The 16,669-nt window shown below is 51.9% G+C and overlaps 7 protein-coding genes across 7 annotated transcripts; 3 read left to right on the forward strand and 4 right to left on the reverse strand.

Moving 5' to 3' along the window:
* Positions 1 to 918: 918 nt before the first annotated feature.
* POSPLADRAFT_1146297 (hypothetical protein) lies at positions 919 to 1,137 on the forward strand (the record flags this gene model as incomplete). The annotated part of the gene is made up of 1 exon (XM_024485913.1): positions 919 to 1,137. A coding segment is annotated over one exon (219 nt), but the record flags the coding sequence as incomplete, so codon positions are not given.
* Positions 1,138 to 1,373: 236 nt separating this feature from the next.
* On the reverse strand, positions 1,374 to 7,672 carry POSPLADRAFT_1066444 (hypothetical protein; the record flags this gene model as incomplete). Its single annotated transcript, XM_024482073.1, has 17 exons — positions 1,374 to 1,628; positions 1,650 to 2,861; positions 2,913 to 2,934; positions 2,988 to 3,067; positions 3,126 to 3,166; positions 3,216 to 3,661; positions 3,713 to 4,313; positions 4,365 to 4,454; positions 4,511 to 4,652; positions 4,707 to 4,868; positions 4,935 to 5,634; positions 5,695 to 6,459; positions 6,768 to 6,932; positions 6,985 to 7,142; positions 7,226 to 7,324; positions 7,379 to 7,438; positions 7,492 to 7,672. The coding sequence occupies 17 exons, from the start codon at positions 7,670 to 7,672 to the stop codon at positions 1,528 to 1,530; spliced, it is 5,025 nt and encodes a 1,674-aa protein (XP_024337890.1). The 3' UTR covers positions 1,374 to 1,527.
* Positions 7,673 to 8,518: 846 nt separating this feature from the next.
* On the forward strand, positions 8,519 to 9,957 carry POSPLADRAFT_1047366 (hypothetical protein; the record flags this gene model as incomplete). The annotated part of the gene is made up of 10 exons (XM_024479269.1): positions 8,519 to 8,576; positions 8,637 to 8,724; positions 8,776 to 8,845; positions 8,899 to 8,989; positions 9,040 to 9,183; positions 9,244 to 9,338; positions 9,392 to 9,575; positions 9,635 to 9,782; positions 9,846 to 9,865; positions 9,926 to 9,957. The coding sequence occupies 10 exons, from the start codon at positions 8,519 to 8,521 to the stop codon at positions 9,955 to 9,957; spliced, it is 930 nt and encodes a 309-aa protein (XP_024337891.1).
* A 246-nt stretch (positions 9,958 to 10,203) lies between these two features.
* Positions 10,204 to 10,706, reverse strand: POSPLADRAFT_1147083 (hypothetical protein; the record flags this gene model as incomplete). Its single annotated transcript, XM_024486021.1, has 4 exons — positions 10,204 to 10,280; positions 10,333 to 10,432; positions 10,494 to 10,540; positions 10,607 to 10,706. The coding sequence occupies 4 exons, from the start codon at positions 10,704 to 10,706 to the stop codon at positions 10,204 to 10,206; spliced, it is 324 nt and encodes a 107-aa protein (XP_024337892.1).
* A 399-nt stretch (positions 10,707 to 11,105) lies between these two features.
* On the reverse strand, positions 11,106 to 11,828 carry POSPLADRAFT_1080981 (hypothetical protein; the record flags this gene model as incomplete). Its single annotated transcript, XM_024482995.1, has 3 exons — positions 11,106 to 11,156; positions 11,212 to 11,629; positions 11,689 to 11,828. Coding segments are annotated over 3 exons (609 nt in total), but the record flags the coding sequence as incomplete, so codon positions are not given.
* A 645-nt stretch (positions 11,829 to 12,473) lies between these two features.
* On the forward strand, positions 12,474 to 14,605 carry POSPLADRAFT_1146186 (hypothetical protein; the record flags this gene model as incomplete). Its single annotated transcript, XM_024485894.1, has 6 exons — positions 12,474 to 12,519; positions 12,745 to 13,084; positions 13,259 to 13,324; positions 13,450 to 13,656; positions 13,953 to 14,043; positions 14,099 to 14,605. The coding sequence occupies 6 exons, from the start codon at positions 12,474 to 12,476 to the stop codon at positions 14,603 to 14,605; spliced, it is 1,257 nt and encodes a 418-aa protein (XP_024337894.1).
* A 553-nt stretch (positions 14,606 to 15,158) lies between these two features.
* POSPLADRAFT_1034615 (hypothetical protein) lies at positions 15,159 to 15,784 on the reverse strand (the record flags this gene model as incomplete). Its single annotated transcript, XM_024477033.1, has 2 exons — positions 15,159 to 15,240; positions 15,432 to 15,784. 2 exons carry the CDS (start codon positions 15,782 to 15,784, stop codon positions 15,159 to 15,161), a joined length of 435 nt encoding a protein of 144 aa, XP_024337895.1.
* Positions 15,785 to 16,669: the final 885 nt, after the last annotated feature.

The raw sequence follows: 16,669 nt of genomic DNA on the forward strand, positions 1-16,669 counted from the left end.
CGATTAAGACTAGGATGCCATCAAACCATGCAAAGGGCCGGACACGTTGTGCAACCCGCCATTTTGCCTTATAGACGGCTGGTATCCACGCCTAGGCCTGGCCTCGGCATCCGCAGACTGCGTATACAGAATATTGAAATCACAATCACTTACTACCAGCTACCAATCGTCGGAACTGTGTCCCCTTCGCGTTCCTCCTGCCATGCCTAGTACTCGTGTGTCCTTGACAACGAAGTGTAGCTAGCCAAGTTTGAAACTTGATACTTGACCTTAAGGTCAATAAATTGAAAGTCCGACGCCTTACAGATGATTCCGTATCGCAAGACTTGCTGGACTCAATGTGCGCCGCGTAAGCGGACTTCGGGCGGGAATAGGCGGGCCCTGGAAATAACGGCCTATTTTGGTAACTTGTGGCTATGAAGATACTTTGCCGGGTCCAGCCAAGTCAGGTCTATGGTCCCGAGCGTTGATTCTGGATTCCGCGTCAACTCCGCTTGCGCACAAATATCTCAGGTAGGTCTATCGATATGGAATCAGCTGTAAGGTCTTTTTTTAATAATTAATAAGTTGACGAGTTTATACTCCATACAGCGTAGGTACATGTAGAGTGTAATCAGGCCTCCAATAGCTCTTAGCAATGGGCTCCGCGCCCTCGGACGGGAACACTCAAACGTGAGTGCAGCGCAAGATGTCAAAGCCCTACGGTTTTCAGGCGGACAAGACGCACACCACCAACAGCGTGGGGCGCGAGCTAGCCTCGAGACGCGCAGGCGGCGTGCGGCGCGCGGGTCCTGTAAGCGAGAGAACACAGAGGCAGCGGGGGGGCATCTACCACCCGCCCGTCGGTTCCTGGGGAGGCGCCAAGCTTGAGGAGGCGCGATATGCGATGGGGTCGCGCGATGGGTCGCGAGCATCCCGCTCCTCCCAGACAATGAGGATATTAACAGCGCATGTCTCCACAGCGCACCACTCTGTGAAAGCGTTGAAGTCGTCACTGCGAGAATAGGCGAGCTCCGGGACTTTACCACGATCCTAGTAGAACCGACGCCACCGGAACACACGCTCGGTGGTATGAGCTTGCAGCCGTGCATTCGCCCGAGAATGGAGACGCCCGGCCGCGCGGTCACCCGAAGGTAGAGACCATAGGGTTCAGCCGTAAGAACTCAAGGACGTCGTCCGCGGACCAGCCGCATTGGGCACGCAACTAGCGGGTACGGTCGTCGTGGGGGAGCGCGAGCGAGGCAGCTGTAAGGTCACTTTACGGCGGCATTACTTCATTTGTCAGGTCAGCTCCGTCGAAGTCACCTATGGCTTTGGAGGTGTAGCCTGTCTATTCATTAAGTTGGCGCTGACGGTAGTCCACATGGGAGTCTGCATGCAGATATTTGATATATATCAAGTTGCTTTTGACCTTTAATCCTCCACAGCTTGAGCATGTTACAATGTGTGTGTAAGATGAAAACGCGATGGTCATGTAAAACGTATACTCTCTTTGAACAAGCTAATATCTGCATTGACTTGAGAGAACTACGCCCACATTGCCTTGAATTTCGTCTCAAACTCCTCTGTGACTGCATGTATAACCTCGTAAACACGCCAGTCTTCGTCCGACACGCCAGGAAGACGCGCTAACAAATGCGTCTCTTGACTCTGTTCCTCGGCCTCCCCTCCAATATCACCCGAATCATAAGTTCCGTATCCGCTGTCGAGCTCGTCATCTTTTTCGTCATCTTCTTCGAGACCAGCATCAGTGGTGGTGAGTTTCGACGCTGCCTCTAAGAGCCTGATGACGTTAGCCCGAATGGTTTTCAACGTCAGAGAAAAGTCCTCCAGCAAGTACCAGACGTCATTTCCTCTGATACCGTTGGCCTTTTTCAGCGCAGCGGTCTGGCCATGGATGAAGAAGTCCAGCAGGTACGCATTGAGCACGAGGCTGCTTTTCTCCTTGGAGGGAATGAATTTGGTCATCGCAGGAATGGCATATCGATTGAGATGCATCTTGTCCCGAGCGGTCTGCGACAACTCTTCGACGGTGTTGAATGTATCCTCGTGTCCTGAATTAGCGGTAAACAAGGAGCGTACACGGACGTCGATGGCAGATCGTCGCAGATGTATATTGAAGGGAGTCGACGAAGACGATGGACGAGTTCGAATGCTTCCGCTCAATGGCAGTTCGGTGTCGGGGCCCAGGGTATCGCTATGCTGAGTTGCGTATGTCATTGCGTAGCCGGAGAAAACGCTCAAGATGTCGCGATCATGCTGTTGTAGCACCTTCTTCGCATCCTTGGGCAACGCAGGTAATATCACCATCGATGGTGACTTTTTGATAAGCTGCTGGAGATTCTCGTCCGACGCGTAAGATCTCGGAAGGTAACGCCGCCCGAAGAGATGGCACATAAGGAGTACAAACTCCCTCTGGGCCGCAATCCTGCTGTTCTGCCCACAAATCCTGTGAAGGACTCCTTGGCGGATTAGAGCGACGAGTGCAAGATTGCCGGGTTCATGATAGTATAAATGAGACGCGATGCCGAACAGATTAACAGGGTTCCCCTTGTCGTCCAGCAGACCTGCTCGCCGAAGGTAGTCGATGCTGAAGCGCGTGAAATGCAGGATTTGTTGTTTTCCAAAGTCAGATGAGAAGCCGACCTGGGGCAATTGTAGGAGACCGCGTATAGCATTAACAGCAACGGGCGCATTGTCGGATCCTTGCAAGAGATTGAATAAACGCAAAATCATGGTGATTGTTAACGGCCAATTGCCGCCAAGGGATGGCAGCCGCGACAATACCAGTCTATGGCATCGATCTATAGGCAGACCGTAGAAAACGATCTTTCCTAGTAGGTCGAAGCCACGTCTCCCAGCTACCCCACAACAGTCAGCCTTCTATTAAGTGACGGTTATAAAGCACTCACCACGACCAGCACATTGTCGGTACTGTGAGTTGTCATGGTAAATTTGGTACCGTGGACAGTCAAGAGAATACTTACCACTAGAGCAGTCAAGTAAGCTGAATCCCCACAGAAAATAGATGTCTTGGTGGGTGCATTGATGCCCAGCGCGAGCGTGCCTATAAACATCTCCACCGTCACAGTTGATCTCTCGTCTGATTAAATCAGGCTACATACCAGTGGCAATGACAACCTTCAAGAAACCAATGCGATATAGGCTAGATGCAAATCAGTCTCGCGAAGTTAAGTCATGATCACACAACTTGCCTCTCGACGAGGGACCTGTAACGCTTGTTCATACCCGCATGATGAACCCCAATTCCACGTCGCAAGGCTATGAGAGCCCACACAGGAACAGATGACCATCGAGCAAGGTCTGCCATTTCCTCTTCCAGTTCCTCCTTCGATATCGAGGTTGATACTCCAGCAAACGAAAACTCCGGGGATGGGTCAGACGGATTGAAGCGGCTTTCCCACGAAGTCGAGGAGTCTTGGAATTGCGCATCGTCAGGGTCCCGCTTCTGCCGGAGCTGTCGCTCCCTTTGTCGTTCACGATTCTTTGCTTGATTTTTCCACGCTTCCCATTGCTCAATTTTGCGCTTCCACGCTGCATCCTGTGAACGCCAAGTTTTCTCCGCATCTTGCAACGTTTTCAATAGCACCTGTGCCATGAGTTCGCATGCTTTGCGGTCGAAGTTGAACAACATGGCCGGCTAAGGAGTTATCAGCCTCTGAACACTCTGCAAGTCAACTATATTATTCACCAGATCGCCACTGCCATGTAGATCAGCTACGAGATATATGAGATTGCCATAGAATTCACGGGCGGTTGGTTCGAATTGAAGGTCGAGTTCTCTCACCGAAGGATCTGTGAGGTGATCTGTGATGCAGTGGAGGACAGATGTGTACAGAGGAGAGTGGAGAAGATGTGCAAGATTAGTCTTCAAAGCCCCTTCATACCGCAACACGTCTTGCTGCCTCAGCAGTTTGACTTCGGATGTCGCAAAGAATTTCGACGGATCCAGTTCTTCTACATCAAATGGCACATCATTGTGGAATTTTCTGAATGCCTCGAATAGAGACAGACAATCCGATGCCTCTAGCGAGAAGTCGGGAGGTAGCTCAGTCACACCAAACGAGAGCATGACAACTGGATGCAAGAAGGCAACACGCTTTGTGTCGGAATACTTTGCGAGTCCGGCGAAGGGCGATTCAGTTTTGTTCTGTAAGACGTATGTAAACTTGCGTAAATGAGAGTACCTGTGCGGGTGGTGGATGAATGAGTGTTTGAAGCCATGCGCTTCTTGCACGGATTGAAGCCATGCATTGAAACGCTCCGGGTGCCCGATAGTTGCCGAAAGACCGCTGCAGTGTATTATCACAATTGTGCACAAGCGACATAATATCAATACGTACATAATTGGACAAGGAGCGAGCAGGAGGATCTGCTCCCATACCGCACCGCCTTCTTGCTGGCCAATAGAGTGAATCTCGTCAAGAATGATCCTGACGTCTTGAACATCAGTATTACCGTCTATCATTAGGTGAGACTACATTCGTACCGTCGGATTCTCGGTGTCCACGAACGAGCTAACGGAGGCGACAACAACATGATAGCAAGCATCTCAGGCACAGTGACTAGAATTTGGCAGTTTTGCGGGTCGTGTACGCGATAATCACGGGTGTGAATTGCCCAGCAGCTCTCTACGACCCTCAATATGAATAGATAGTTGAAGTAGTCGAGACCAGAATACTTACTCCCTTTCAAGTCCTTCTTGAAACGGGCGTATACCTCTGCAGCAATCTGATTGACGAGAGCTTTGGTTGGCGCAACGTATACTAGTATGCCATCGTCAGAGGTCTTCAACACTTGTTCCATGGCATAATATGAGATAAATGTTTTGCCGGCACTTGTGGGAGCTTCAAAATACATAAGTTAGTCATCCGTAACAATGAAACGATAAAATACTGTGTTATATCACTCACCGACGACGAGCACTGAGTAGTCTCTGTCTAAGCAGTCTAATACCTCACGTTGCCAAGCATCGGGTTTGAATGAGACTCTGCGGTCCGTTTGACTGTCCATGCTTCTGTCCATGTAGTCGCCGAAGTGCCGTAGTTGCCAGGCGAATAGATCCTCATCGATGCGCATATACTTATGGACCGGTGACCCTGTCTTCGACCTCAAAACCTTGACGAATTTGAAAGCCAGAGCTCTATTGTCCTTGACCAGGGTAGCAGAGAGGCGTAAATCGGACGAGAGCGCAGAGAAGCCTACAGCGGCAAGAGCTGAATCAAGAAGGGTGATCGCGGTCGGGAATAAGTGAGTTTGTCGATACGCGTCTTTGGCGATGCATAAGATTCTAACGACGGTCGCATCACGCACAACTAGTGATTCCCGATCTGAGCGTTCGATCCACTGGGAGAACTCCAAATGCAACAGGTAGAGCCGAATTTCCACCGCTAACCACCCAGTTTGTGTGCGCTTGTTCCGGAGAAGATTGTCAATCAAGCTGAGCTGGTGCGATACGGATCCCTCTAAACATCGTTTCAGCTGCTCTTGCCACCAGCCCTGGTTTGACTCGTCATCTTTTGTCTGCTTTTTAGCGGCGTTGGCCTGCCTAATTTTGTCCGCAGAAGACACATGTTCTGGCTTGCCCTTCTTGTTTGGTCTAGGTACGTCTGCCTATTGAATCGTAGTTGTATCTAAGAAGAGTCGAAACGAGTAAATGTTCATTGCACGCACCTCTAACCGCTTCGTGGAGGTAGTACTCTTCGAGCCCCCCTTGCCAGACCGTACGGGCAAGATGATCTGACGCTGAATAGGAGTACCAAAGGCGCCTGTCAAGGTCTGAGCCTGCCATTCCAGAGATGCCATAAATCTCTGGTCACTACGAAGCTTCCTGCGGCGCTGGCGCTCGTCCATCGGCTTGTAATCCTCACCTCCTAGATGAGGTGGCAAAATGGAGCGTCGGCTGTTATGCCAATGGTAATTGTCGTTGAAGACGGTATTGAACGACATGCGAGTAGTGGGGGCGGTCTCGACAACGGCATCGACATGAACGGGCGCAAGTTGATCATCGAAAAAGGGATGTGTGAACGGCAGCAGGCCTCGTACTTGTATTGGAGACGCTTTGACTTGTGTTGTCGTTAAGGAACATGGAAAACGAGCGGCAAGTGGCCGGAAATCGATGGGCGGGAGATCGAGACTCGACCAGACCGCATCTAGTTGCGTCACGACATCCTCCCCAAGGAGCGCACTAAATGTCGTGGGAGGGCTTTGGAGGAGAAAGGCGAGCAATGCAACGAACACATGTCCGTCGAGATCAAGATCGCCGATGCTGGGCAGAGCATGCTCCAGCTCGATGAAGACACTGGGCAGGAATGCCGTCATAAGGATATTTTGGAGCTTGGGATGAAGTATATCCAGGCGTCTTGCTCGTTCTTGTAGTGATAATGTTGGCAAGATGAGTATATGTGCCACGAAGATCCATAGCAGTTCGCCCGTGAACTCCATACCGGTACGGCGATTGGCGAGCACGTCACGAACGACATGCTCTATCCACGACTGTTGATTGAGAGGGGAGTGCAGGTGCTGCGGCGCGAGGGTCGACAGGAAAACCTTCGGAATGCCACGTCTGACGCGGGATTCTTCAGCTTCCAGTGACCTGGATGCCACATCACATGCAGTCCACAACTTCTTGTGCAATTTTCTCCGGGCGTTTGGATTCAATCGCTGTTCGTAGATGAATGTCATGATCTGCACGATTTTGCGTCAATATTGTCCGCCAAGGAATCTCAAGGCATTGATATAGTCACCTTTGAATCACGATACTCAGCACCTTGAAGCAAAGATACAGCACAACCTTGAGCTAAGAGATCAAATATAAATACACGCTGTAGCAGAATGCGATTTGCGTCCATGGTCAAGAGTGCATCACCATACGTTGTAGCTCCTCCATCGGTGGTCATCACAAACATCGGCTGATGGACATGTAAATTTTCTCGCCTGTACACAGATCTTCTTAGACAGCACCTTTCTCCCGTCAAGATAGGCTATCCACTCTGCATCAGCTAGATTATCGAAGATGCGCACAGGTATAGTCAAGCTGAGCAGGTGACGAAACATCATCGAACGCGCCAGCATCCGTGACGCAACAACGAAGTCGCCGGAAGTCATCGAAGGTACAGACCCTGTCGATTGAGTCAGATGGCGACCATCTGCGGAAGCTCTGCATGAGTATAGGACAGCCAAACAACTTGACGGGATCGATGACCTTGCCAGAAGACGATCTCAAAGGTCGCATCCCGAAACTTGAATTCGTACAAAAGTCTTTCGAGCAACCAGACAGCATGCAGGTTTTGGAAACTCGGGTCTATAAAGATTAATGATGAATACGGCGCTATGCTCTCAGAGTCGTTGGAACTACCATCGTGACGACCTAGTGCTAACAACGGATCGTTGAGCACTGATTGGAAGAGGGCCTCTCCTGCCTAGACATTCAGTAGCGGTCGCAGAAACATAATGCATGTTCTACAGTACCGTCGAGTAGAAAGAGTTCGGATCCAGCGTAATCTCCAATGAGGTCCATCCATCTCCCTCTTCTGTTTGTACCGAAGTACCACTCTTCGTCGAGATACTTTAGAGCATCTCTGGATGTGGGGTTGGCTGGGAGAGACGACGACAAGAGCTCAGCATCATTCTCAAATCCATCGAGATCCATCTCTGGTCGAGCGTATGAGAGAGGTGGAAGAGATGGTCAGATAACTTACTCGGCAGCAATTTGTATTTGGGTTATACCATCAAACCTTGCAGTCGTATGCACGTTGCATTTCGCCTATTCCGACTATCTTGTCTTGTGGACGTCTGTTTTAAGCTAATTGGCCTCGCCTACAAATCTTGTTAATCAGTATACAAACTTCATAAGTAGTGCAGGCGGGTAACGATTTTCTAGAGCCGCTTTTGAGATCTACCGTTGTGAAGGAGAAATTGCCACGCTTAGTTGATTGATTCGAGTTCTTACGCTCTTCTTGCTCATGGCCGCTGCGTAGCAGTACGAAAATGCCTTGGAACCAGCCATAATACCGGTGTCATCTCGTGAGCAGTTGCGAGTGGAAACCCAACATGGTTCCATCGGTAAGCAACCTTATTCTGGTAGGCAAGTGCTTGACGGTGATATCTTCCATGCCGCGAATCATGAATAATGCGTACTCATTTTCAGGTCAACTATTGCGAGACTTTGTTCTTGACGGACGTGGCTAGTTCGGAGTCGAAGCCTGCGGGCGGCGAACCTACCAACCGGAATAAGGCGGCCCGGTGTCTCACAACTTGTACCGCAAGCATTATTCGATGGCGTGCGTATGTGCGATGATTATCCTACAATTTGTATGCTATCTTTATATGCCGAAGAGACACCAGGGTCATGAGTGTGAACTTCCCGATGAAACCGCCCGACGGCATCCCACATCGATAGCATAGGGAACGCCGGTCCGCCCGTGCATGGCCATGATACCTTATATAAAGGCCACCGGCCTACCTGAGTCAGAACGATATCGGAACTACTGGAGTCATGGCGTCCCTCAAGGTCAAGCTCAACAACGGCGTGGAGATCCCCATCCTCGGCCTCGGTACATAATGGCACATCAATACAATATATATGACTGCTGACATCACGTTGTCGATCATAGGGACGTGGCAATCGAAGCCAAACGAAGTGGCGACGGCCGTCGAGTATGCACTCAAGGAAGTGGGATACAGGCATATTGATTGTGCATGGTTTGTGTCGTGTTGATCCAAGCATTTTCCGCTCTGTTGATGCGTAAACAGGGCGTACGGAAACGAGAAAGAGGTTGGCGAGGGAATTCGTAAATCTGGCGTCCCGCGATCGGAGATCTTCGTATGTGCCTCAGCCAGGGAAATCCATGCCTGTGTGTACTCAGAGTGCGACAGATCACCAGTAAACTGTGGTGCACGCACCACTCCCGTGTCGAGGCAGCGCTCGAGGAGACTCTGGCTAACCTCGGCACCGATTACCTTGATTGTGCGTAGGAGCCCTTCGTTAAACATAACCTCACGCTGAGCCTGCTGCAGTATATCTGATCCACTGGCCGTTTCACTTGAACCCGAACGGCAACCATCCGTCGTTTCCGACGCGTCCCGACGGCACTCGCGATATCCTCCCCGACTGGAAGATCAAGGACACATGGGCACAGATGGAGACTGTTTACAAGAAAGGTGCCCATTGACCGTACGCACATCACCGGGGCGAGGTTCTGAACGTCGACTTCATCACAGGGAAAGTGCGGGCAATCGGAGTGTCCAACTTCTCCGAGCGGGTCCTCGAACAGGACATCCTTCCCCACACGACGGTGGTCCCTGCAGTTAATCAGGTATGCTTCCATGCATCTGCTAGGTGCCATGCTGCTCACCAGGCATTCGATAGCTTGAGATCCACTTGTACAACCCCCAGCACAAGCTCCTGTCGTACCTCAAGTCGAAGGGCATCGTCCCGCAAGCATATTCCCCGCTCGGCTCGACTAACTCTCCCCTGCTCAGCGACGAAACTGCAGCCGCGATCGCAAGCAAGTATGACCTGCAGCCGTCAGACGTGTTGCTCGGATACCTTGGTGAGCTTTGCCATAGCAGAGGCCGCATCTGCGAGAAATTGATTGAATGTTGCTCGCAGTGGCCAAGGACATCGTGACACTGCCGAAATCCGTCACACCCACGCGAATCGCAAGTAACTACACTGGCGCCCTAAGTGCCGCATCGAAGTTAAGTAAGGAGGATGTCGAGAAGTTGGACGGCGTAGCTACGTCTGGCAAACAGAAACGGTCAGAGTTTACTTCTTAATTGAATTATTTGCCACTGATGTTGTGCCGTTCACTGCCACAAAGACTGATCACACCACCTTGGGGTAAGATGCAATATTGACCCAGATACTTGTCAAGGCTGACCGGTACTCACCGTTCTGCAGGTGTCGACCTTGGTTTCGAGAACTGGCCATGAGAATCGGCGCCGGAGAAGAGAGCCGAGCGACGCCTTAACGAGAGAAGTAGTCACCTATGATGTATCATTGTAGTTCGTTCGAAGAGACCTAACGGTACATTGAGAGAGCGACAGGATATTAGCAAGACAGATGTGTGCGTATACTGTACATTGCGACGTGAGGAACAAATAGCAGGAAGACTGGATATGCGACGAGATGCGGCAGTGAGGAGTCGAGGGATAGGAGTCGATGCAGCACGTCAGCTGTCAAGCTTCGAGTCCAACCATTTTTGCGAATCGGGGGTCGTGCCACAGCTCGACGACGTCGTTGACGAGCTTCATGTCTGCGGAAATATCCATTCAGCAGCCAGAATCGCTACGAGCGTGTAGACATACCAAGCTCGTTTCCTAGGTCTATGCATGCCATCATCCTGATTGTCGACGCGTCGATAACCGAACCAATCACTTCGATGTATGCTGTGGTCATATTCGCCTCCTGACGCGTAGTGCCATGGTTAATGCATGGATCACGAAAAACTACGACCCGCAAGACGTACCCGCAGCAGGCGAACCTGTACTTCCCCACCATCAGATGCCTGCACGACTGCAGTGTCGCCCTGAACCTGTGAATTCGAATATCATCAGCGCGTTGGGCGCGCCTCGAGGATACAAAGCAGCAATGCCTTCAGAGTCTTGCATGTCAGCCTAACGGTGCGCGAAACGTATTGACCAAGGCGTGCAGAGTTCACGCGTGGAGCTATTTCCGCCATCTAGATCGTTTGTAGTTGCTGTGCTGTGAAAATGGTGAAGCAAGGAAAGGAGTGAAGGGAGGAACGTGTCACTTGATAGAATTATGGACGCGTGTGGTCACGCGTTACATATCGCGTCAAGCGCCCAAGTACCTTGCCATCCTCACCCGGGCAATGGGCACAAATATAAGCGTGTACACGCCAATATGATAATAAATTATGTGCGTCGATGTGTTAATACACACGCAGTAGTACATCATCGGTAATACTATGCTATATGAATACTGCGGCAGTCCTTGCGTAAAATGTCATTTGTGAAGGAGTGGCGTCATTTATCAGCTCAGTAAATACTCCCTCCATAGAAAACTAGAGAAGTGTATCAGAGACCAGCAGACGTCCAACGATCAACCAGTGCTTACTGTATTTCGAGGTGTATTTGATCGAGACGTCCAGGCTTTGGCCATGTGAGCACTGGATGGAGTAGGTGAGTATCATAGACACCTCATATCATCACTAAGTTACTTACGTTTACTGGCGGTTGGCCACCAACCGTATCGAAGCGGAACACCTCATCCGCGACGTCACCCTTCACCTGGAGCACCTCTAACCATGTCACGTCGTCTTTGGGGTCATTCGGCGAGGAGAGCGTGCCGTTTCCCTTGGCAATGACGAACGCGTCCGCGTTCCCTTTGAACTTGCCGGAAGACGTAAAGTCCCACTTCGGGCTCACGCCGCTATCCGTGATCGGGTTTTCCACAAAATAATGCTGCGCAAGGTTCTGCGGCGGGTCGATGAAGTGCACAAAGTCGATGATCTCTTGGATGGAGAAGTCGTTGAAGTCGGCGTCCGTCCACGCGGCGTAGAGCTCGTTTTGAATCGTGGGGAACCAGCTTTCGTTCACATAGCACGAGACGTCAATGAGCTCCGCGACCGCCCCGATATTGCTGTGATTAAACCGGCTAGTCAGCTTCACTTATCTAGTGTGAGAAAATGACAGGCTCACGAGAAAGTGCCGCTTTCGCTGCAGGTGTAATTTTGCACCCCAAATGCCAGGCCGATGAAATGAGGTTTAATATCCGTGGGTACCACGAGCTGCGTCTGGCCGGCGGGGAACTGGGGCACAAAGCTCGCGATATTGCAGTCTGCCGTCTGGCCCCAAGTTACGTTGTCCGAGCTAGAGCTCGACCATCCGCCTTGCATGGCGGTGGCTGCAGCGCCTGCTATGAGTGCGCGGATGGGGGAGGAGACAGCAACCATGACGTGAAATAGAATGAGAACAAAATAAATCGAAGAAGACGGATGGTCAGTGTCTGGGCCGTAGGCCTTATATGCAGCGCGGGATCTACGATGCTCATTACGCGTGTCAATTGTGATGCACAGCATTCCCGAGCTAACGTTAAGGGTGAGCGCTATGCATGCATGCATCGCGTACCTGATACCCGACCAGGTTGCTGTGCGGTGCACAAGGCACCAAGTCTTATTAGCAGTGCCAGTATACTCACTCACGTAGAATACAACGAGGTCAGGGAGCGACACAGCTCAGACGAGACAAGCCCAAAGGCGCGAGGTTGAGCTCGCGAGTCGCGACGGATATAGCTTGATTCATAGACACAGTCTGTCACCGCTTACGGCGCAACGCGCTAGATATAAAACGCCAAGCCATTTAGAACGTAGGACGCATCATAGGAACCCGCTCTGGCAACCTCAAGTTGGCCACATTCATGACACATGAAGAAGGTTGGTAACCGGCACTGACTGCGGGTTCCCACACGAGATATTTTCGTCCTGATGGCCTGTATTGAGTGGCTTTGCAAGTCAAGTGTGTGTGCAGGCGGTACGTAACCTCGAGGTTCGGATTCGAAGGTGAGTGAGGCCCAGTGAAACATTGTCGAACGGCGCTCAAACCGTCGTCAAAATTCGCATCAAAACATGATTATGGGATCGACATCGACCACGTGCACGACGTTACCACCGACTCGGACGGAGGTGTCGGTTGTAGCTTGTTGTAGCTGACTAGCTCAATATTGCGGCCACACTACGTCTATGAATTCTCTACAAGCTGGGATTCTGATTGTTGCCATCTGCGCTGTGATTCTCGCGCAGCCCTTTTATTCCGATGTCAATGTCTTGCTCCCAGTAAACATCGCCGTAAATTCAAGCCCCCTGAGGATCTTGCTACTCACTGCACATCCCGATGACGAGTGCATGTTCTTTTCGCCCTCGCTGACTGGCCTCAATAATTACGAACTTGCGGGCACGGGGCTGATTCCTGAGCTGTTCTCTTTATGCCTGTCTATAGGCGACGCCGATGGGCTGGGAGACGTCCGGCGGAATGAGCTGAAGAAGAGTCTGGATGTGCTCGGAATACATGCGGGAAGACGGTGGATTGAAGACAGACCGTACGTCACTCTGCTTACTTGAACTGTTCACGATCGGCAGGAAGGCACAGTATATGGGATTGGGGTGGTGTATGGATCGCTTGTGCGTGTCTCGCTCCCCCTCAGCTCATGAGCGAAGTTGAGGTGCTTCAATGTGCCGATAGTGATAATTCGCGCTCGGCTGACTGTATACAGCATCGGTCTGACTGAGCGATGGAGACACAAGCTTGAGGCGCACGAGCCACTTTGCGTTTGTGGCTGGTTTGCAGACCAGTGGCATATGGAAAGAATTCTCCGACCGAGACATGGGTCCATCATTGGTCGAAAATATGTCTCCATCTCGCAGTGCGGAGGCTGACTACACAATGCTCTCAATACCCCATAAGGCAGGCACGTTCCCTGGACGATCTCTTAGTGGGTGTGGCTGGGCCGCAAAAGACGCCGGGTGGACATGGAGAAAAACTCCGAAAACACCGACTGCTAGAACATCTGGTGAATTTTGGCGGGGTAAGTGTAGATAAACCTGCACATGCACATGATAAACGGTGCGAAGATGTGTCGCGCCTGATATGTGCTGCTCGAGCGCATCGTTCGTGAGCTCCCAACCCCGCCTCCACAAATCCATGTATTGTGCCCAAGGACATGCAGTGAGCTTCCCCGCCAAGCTCAGAACGGAGGGCGTCCCGCACCCGCTATCGAAGGTCACCAGACCTTCCAGCATTGATGCCTTGCTTGCATTCGTCTTCCGATGTCTGCTCGGCATTTTGCACCCACTGCCAGAGCCTAGAATGGACTCTACACATAAAGATATCGCATATCAGTCATCAGCCGTTCTATAACAGTAGTTCAGACATCAAAGGGGTCCTGTGCGCTGACGCTCTCCACTCAGTGACCTCAAGGACAACTTCACCGCATCGTGGGATGCCGAAACCATCGCGGACGTCGTCAGACCCTATGTCCTCCAGCACAACATAACCACGGTCCGTCCGCGCTCCTCCCCATCGGCGCGTCCATCCCGCTGAGCACGCAATTCAGATCCTGACATTCGACGACCGAGGCATATCAGGGCACCCGAACCACATCTCGCTCCTGCATGGTGCCGCACACCTCCTCGCCACCCTACGGTCATCAGGATCAGATAGAACGCACGCCCCCGCGCCCCGCCTCTTCACACTCGTCTCCGTGCCCTTGCTAGCAAAGTACACCGGTCCGCTCGCCGCATTGCACGCAAGAACCGCCGGGCTGCTCTCCGCCGCTGCTGCGGGGCTGCCTTCGCCTTTTCTGGCGTCGCTCTTGCCCACCCGGGAGGCAGATCCGCCCATACCGGAGACCGACGTCGACGCGGGGGCGCGGCAGATGCCTGTGTTCGCATCAGGGCTGCGCGAGTATGTAACGGCGCTCCGCGCGATGGCACAGCACCGCTCACAACTTGTCTGGTTCCGCTACCTGTATGTTGCGTTCTCGAGGTACATGTGGGTAAACGAGCTGCGGGAGGTCTTCCCTCCGGCTCCTACGGACGTTGCGGGTACGGGAAGTCCCTAGCGCCGTGTACGTGAACAGTACTCGCACGGGCCCTGAGATACGAAGTCAATTGCATCTATGTCAAAAACCCGTTGGTGGCGCTCATTGAAATGAGACATGACCAACTTACTTACATCTATCTGGTAGCTTGATTGCTTCCTCCTATGCTTCCGGCTGTTAGACCGGCGAACCAAGTACGCAGCCATCCCACCCCATACCCCTCGCTGTGCTGTCCGTTGTTGGGGGTGCGGCCTTTATTCCACCATGCCTTGATTGGTGCGTCAAGCCATTCGTTGAGAAATGGTACCAATACCGCAGCAGCCAACCCTCTGGACATGTCAAAGGTTCAGTAAGCGCGATACGCAACAAGGTCCCTGACGGAGGGAAGGGCCACGATCCGGTCACCTCGAATCCACACGACAATTCAAAAATATTCAGATCGCATCGCGCTCATGGCAGAACGCCACCAACTTTATTCAAGATCGGGACGCCTTCGAACCCATTTGGTCAAACTGCACGGACCGGGCTCCCTGCATTCGATATCGCATTACGTGCGACAGAATGGCCAGATATCTCAGCGCGCTGCCCCAGAGACCACGCGAACTACCACGGCAGTTACCGTCGGTGTGGTAGAATTGCTTACAGGGAATTGTATCCTGTTTACCAAACTGCCAGAATGCATCCCCCACAAAGGAAGCTGTGTGAATACAACAACCAAGTGCGAAGATAACATGAAAACGTCGCTATCTGAGCGGCCTAGGAGGGCCCCGTCAACGCGTCTGGGTCATGTCTGAGACGGATTGCAACGACCAAGCCAGAACGTAAACCACGCCAAAAGTTTACATACCTGATGGACCCTTGTATCAACGGACTGATAATAGACTCCCTCGCTGTGATCCAAGCAACCCTTCCCCACTGTATTTCAATAATCTCATTCGATACCGCTCCGCCCAGACCCTCGGATGCTATTTCCTGTCCCTTGTCATTTGCGGGGTCGCGGAGTACGTGAATGTATGGCTGCATCATTTTCGAGAAGCCTTGCTCGAGCCGGAGGTCAGGAATGATAGGGATACGGCGTCTTCGTGGTACGTGAAGTTCTGGGTACTCTCGGAAGTCCGGGTAGTCTTCCGACACCGGCGGTTTCCAGTGTTGGTGCTGAGTATCGGCATCATGGACTCGATGTGTGTGGTCTGCGGACATGGCAGTTTGGCGCAGAGGTTGCTGCGAAGAGACAATGCGACAGTACTGACGATAGCGCGCGCGGGATCTACCGACCGCCACTAGCGCGTTAAGCACGTGACTCTGATATTACGACGCGATCGACGCCTCAAATCTCGATCGCGACGCGTCGTCCTCAACCATAAATTGACAGCGATGTTTCTAAAGGCCGGGGAGACTTTATGTTTAACAAGGAGCCACCCAGAATACAATATAGTAACTGCATAATCCACGACATAGTCAGGTACGTGTTCAGGTTGATTATCAACCCAGTGCACTCGTTGTATACAGTATCCTTCGGACCGCACATATCGCTTTTATGTAGTGGGTGGTCCACTCGAACTATTTGAAACCCACCCGAATACCGGGCTAACCTCTTCAGGTGAATGTCACCCTAACCTTCCGTTCGCACCGGCTCTCACGACGGTCTTCGCCAATCGTGCTTCCACTACCCATCAGCAGTTCAAATGTTCGTGAGAGATCTCATGTCCAGGCCTAAGACGAAGGCCATCCGCCAACTGGGGCTAGTACAGCGATGCTCGTCCCGTGCAATGCCTCGTGCGATGGCCTGACCGTTTTCTGCAATCAGTTTGTGCGGTATCGACGTCGCTGTGGATATCCTGTGATGTCAGCATGCGCCAGGGGTGGTCGAGAATGGCCTGCCATTGAGAAAGCTCGTCTATGAATGGTGAACCGGCTACTTCTTCCTGATACGGATACCGGACCGCCTTCTCTCCTGTGATCTTATCTCATCTGGGAAGCGATCGCCGCGCTTGTTAGGGCATTCAAACGCGGCAGGTGTGTGTTCTGGGGTAACGCTGCCACGGAAAACACATGCAGAGATCCGACTCGGACGTGTCCGCCACC

Source organism: Postia placenta (assembly GCF_002117355.1).
Source record: "Postia placenta MAD-698-R-SB12 unplaced genomic scaffold POSPLAscaffold_9, whole genome shotgun sequence".
Classification (NCBI taxonomy): Eukaryota; Fungi; Basidiomycota; class Agaricomycetes; order Polyporales; family Adustoporiaceae; genus Rhodonia; species Rhodonia placenta.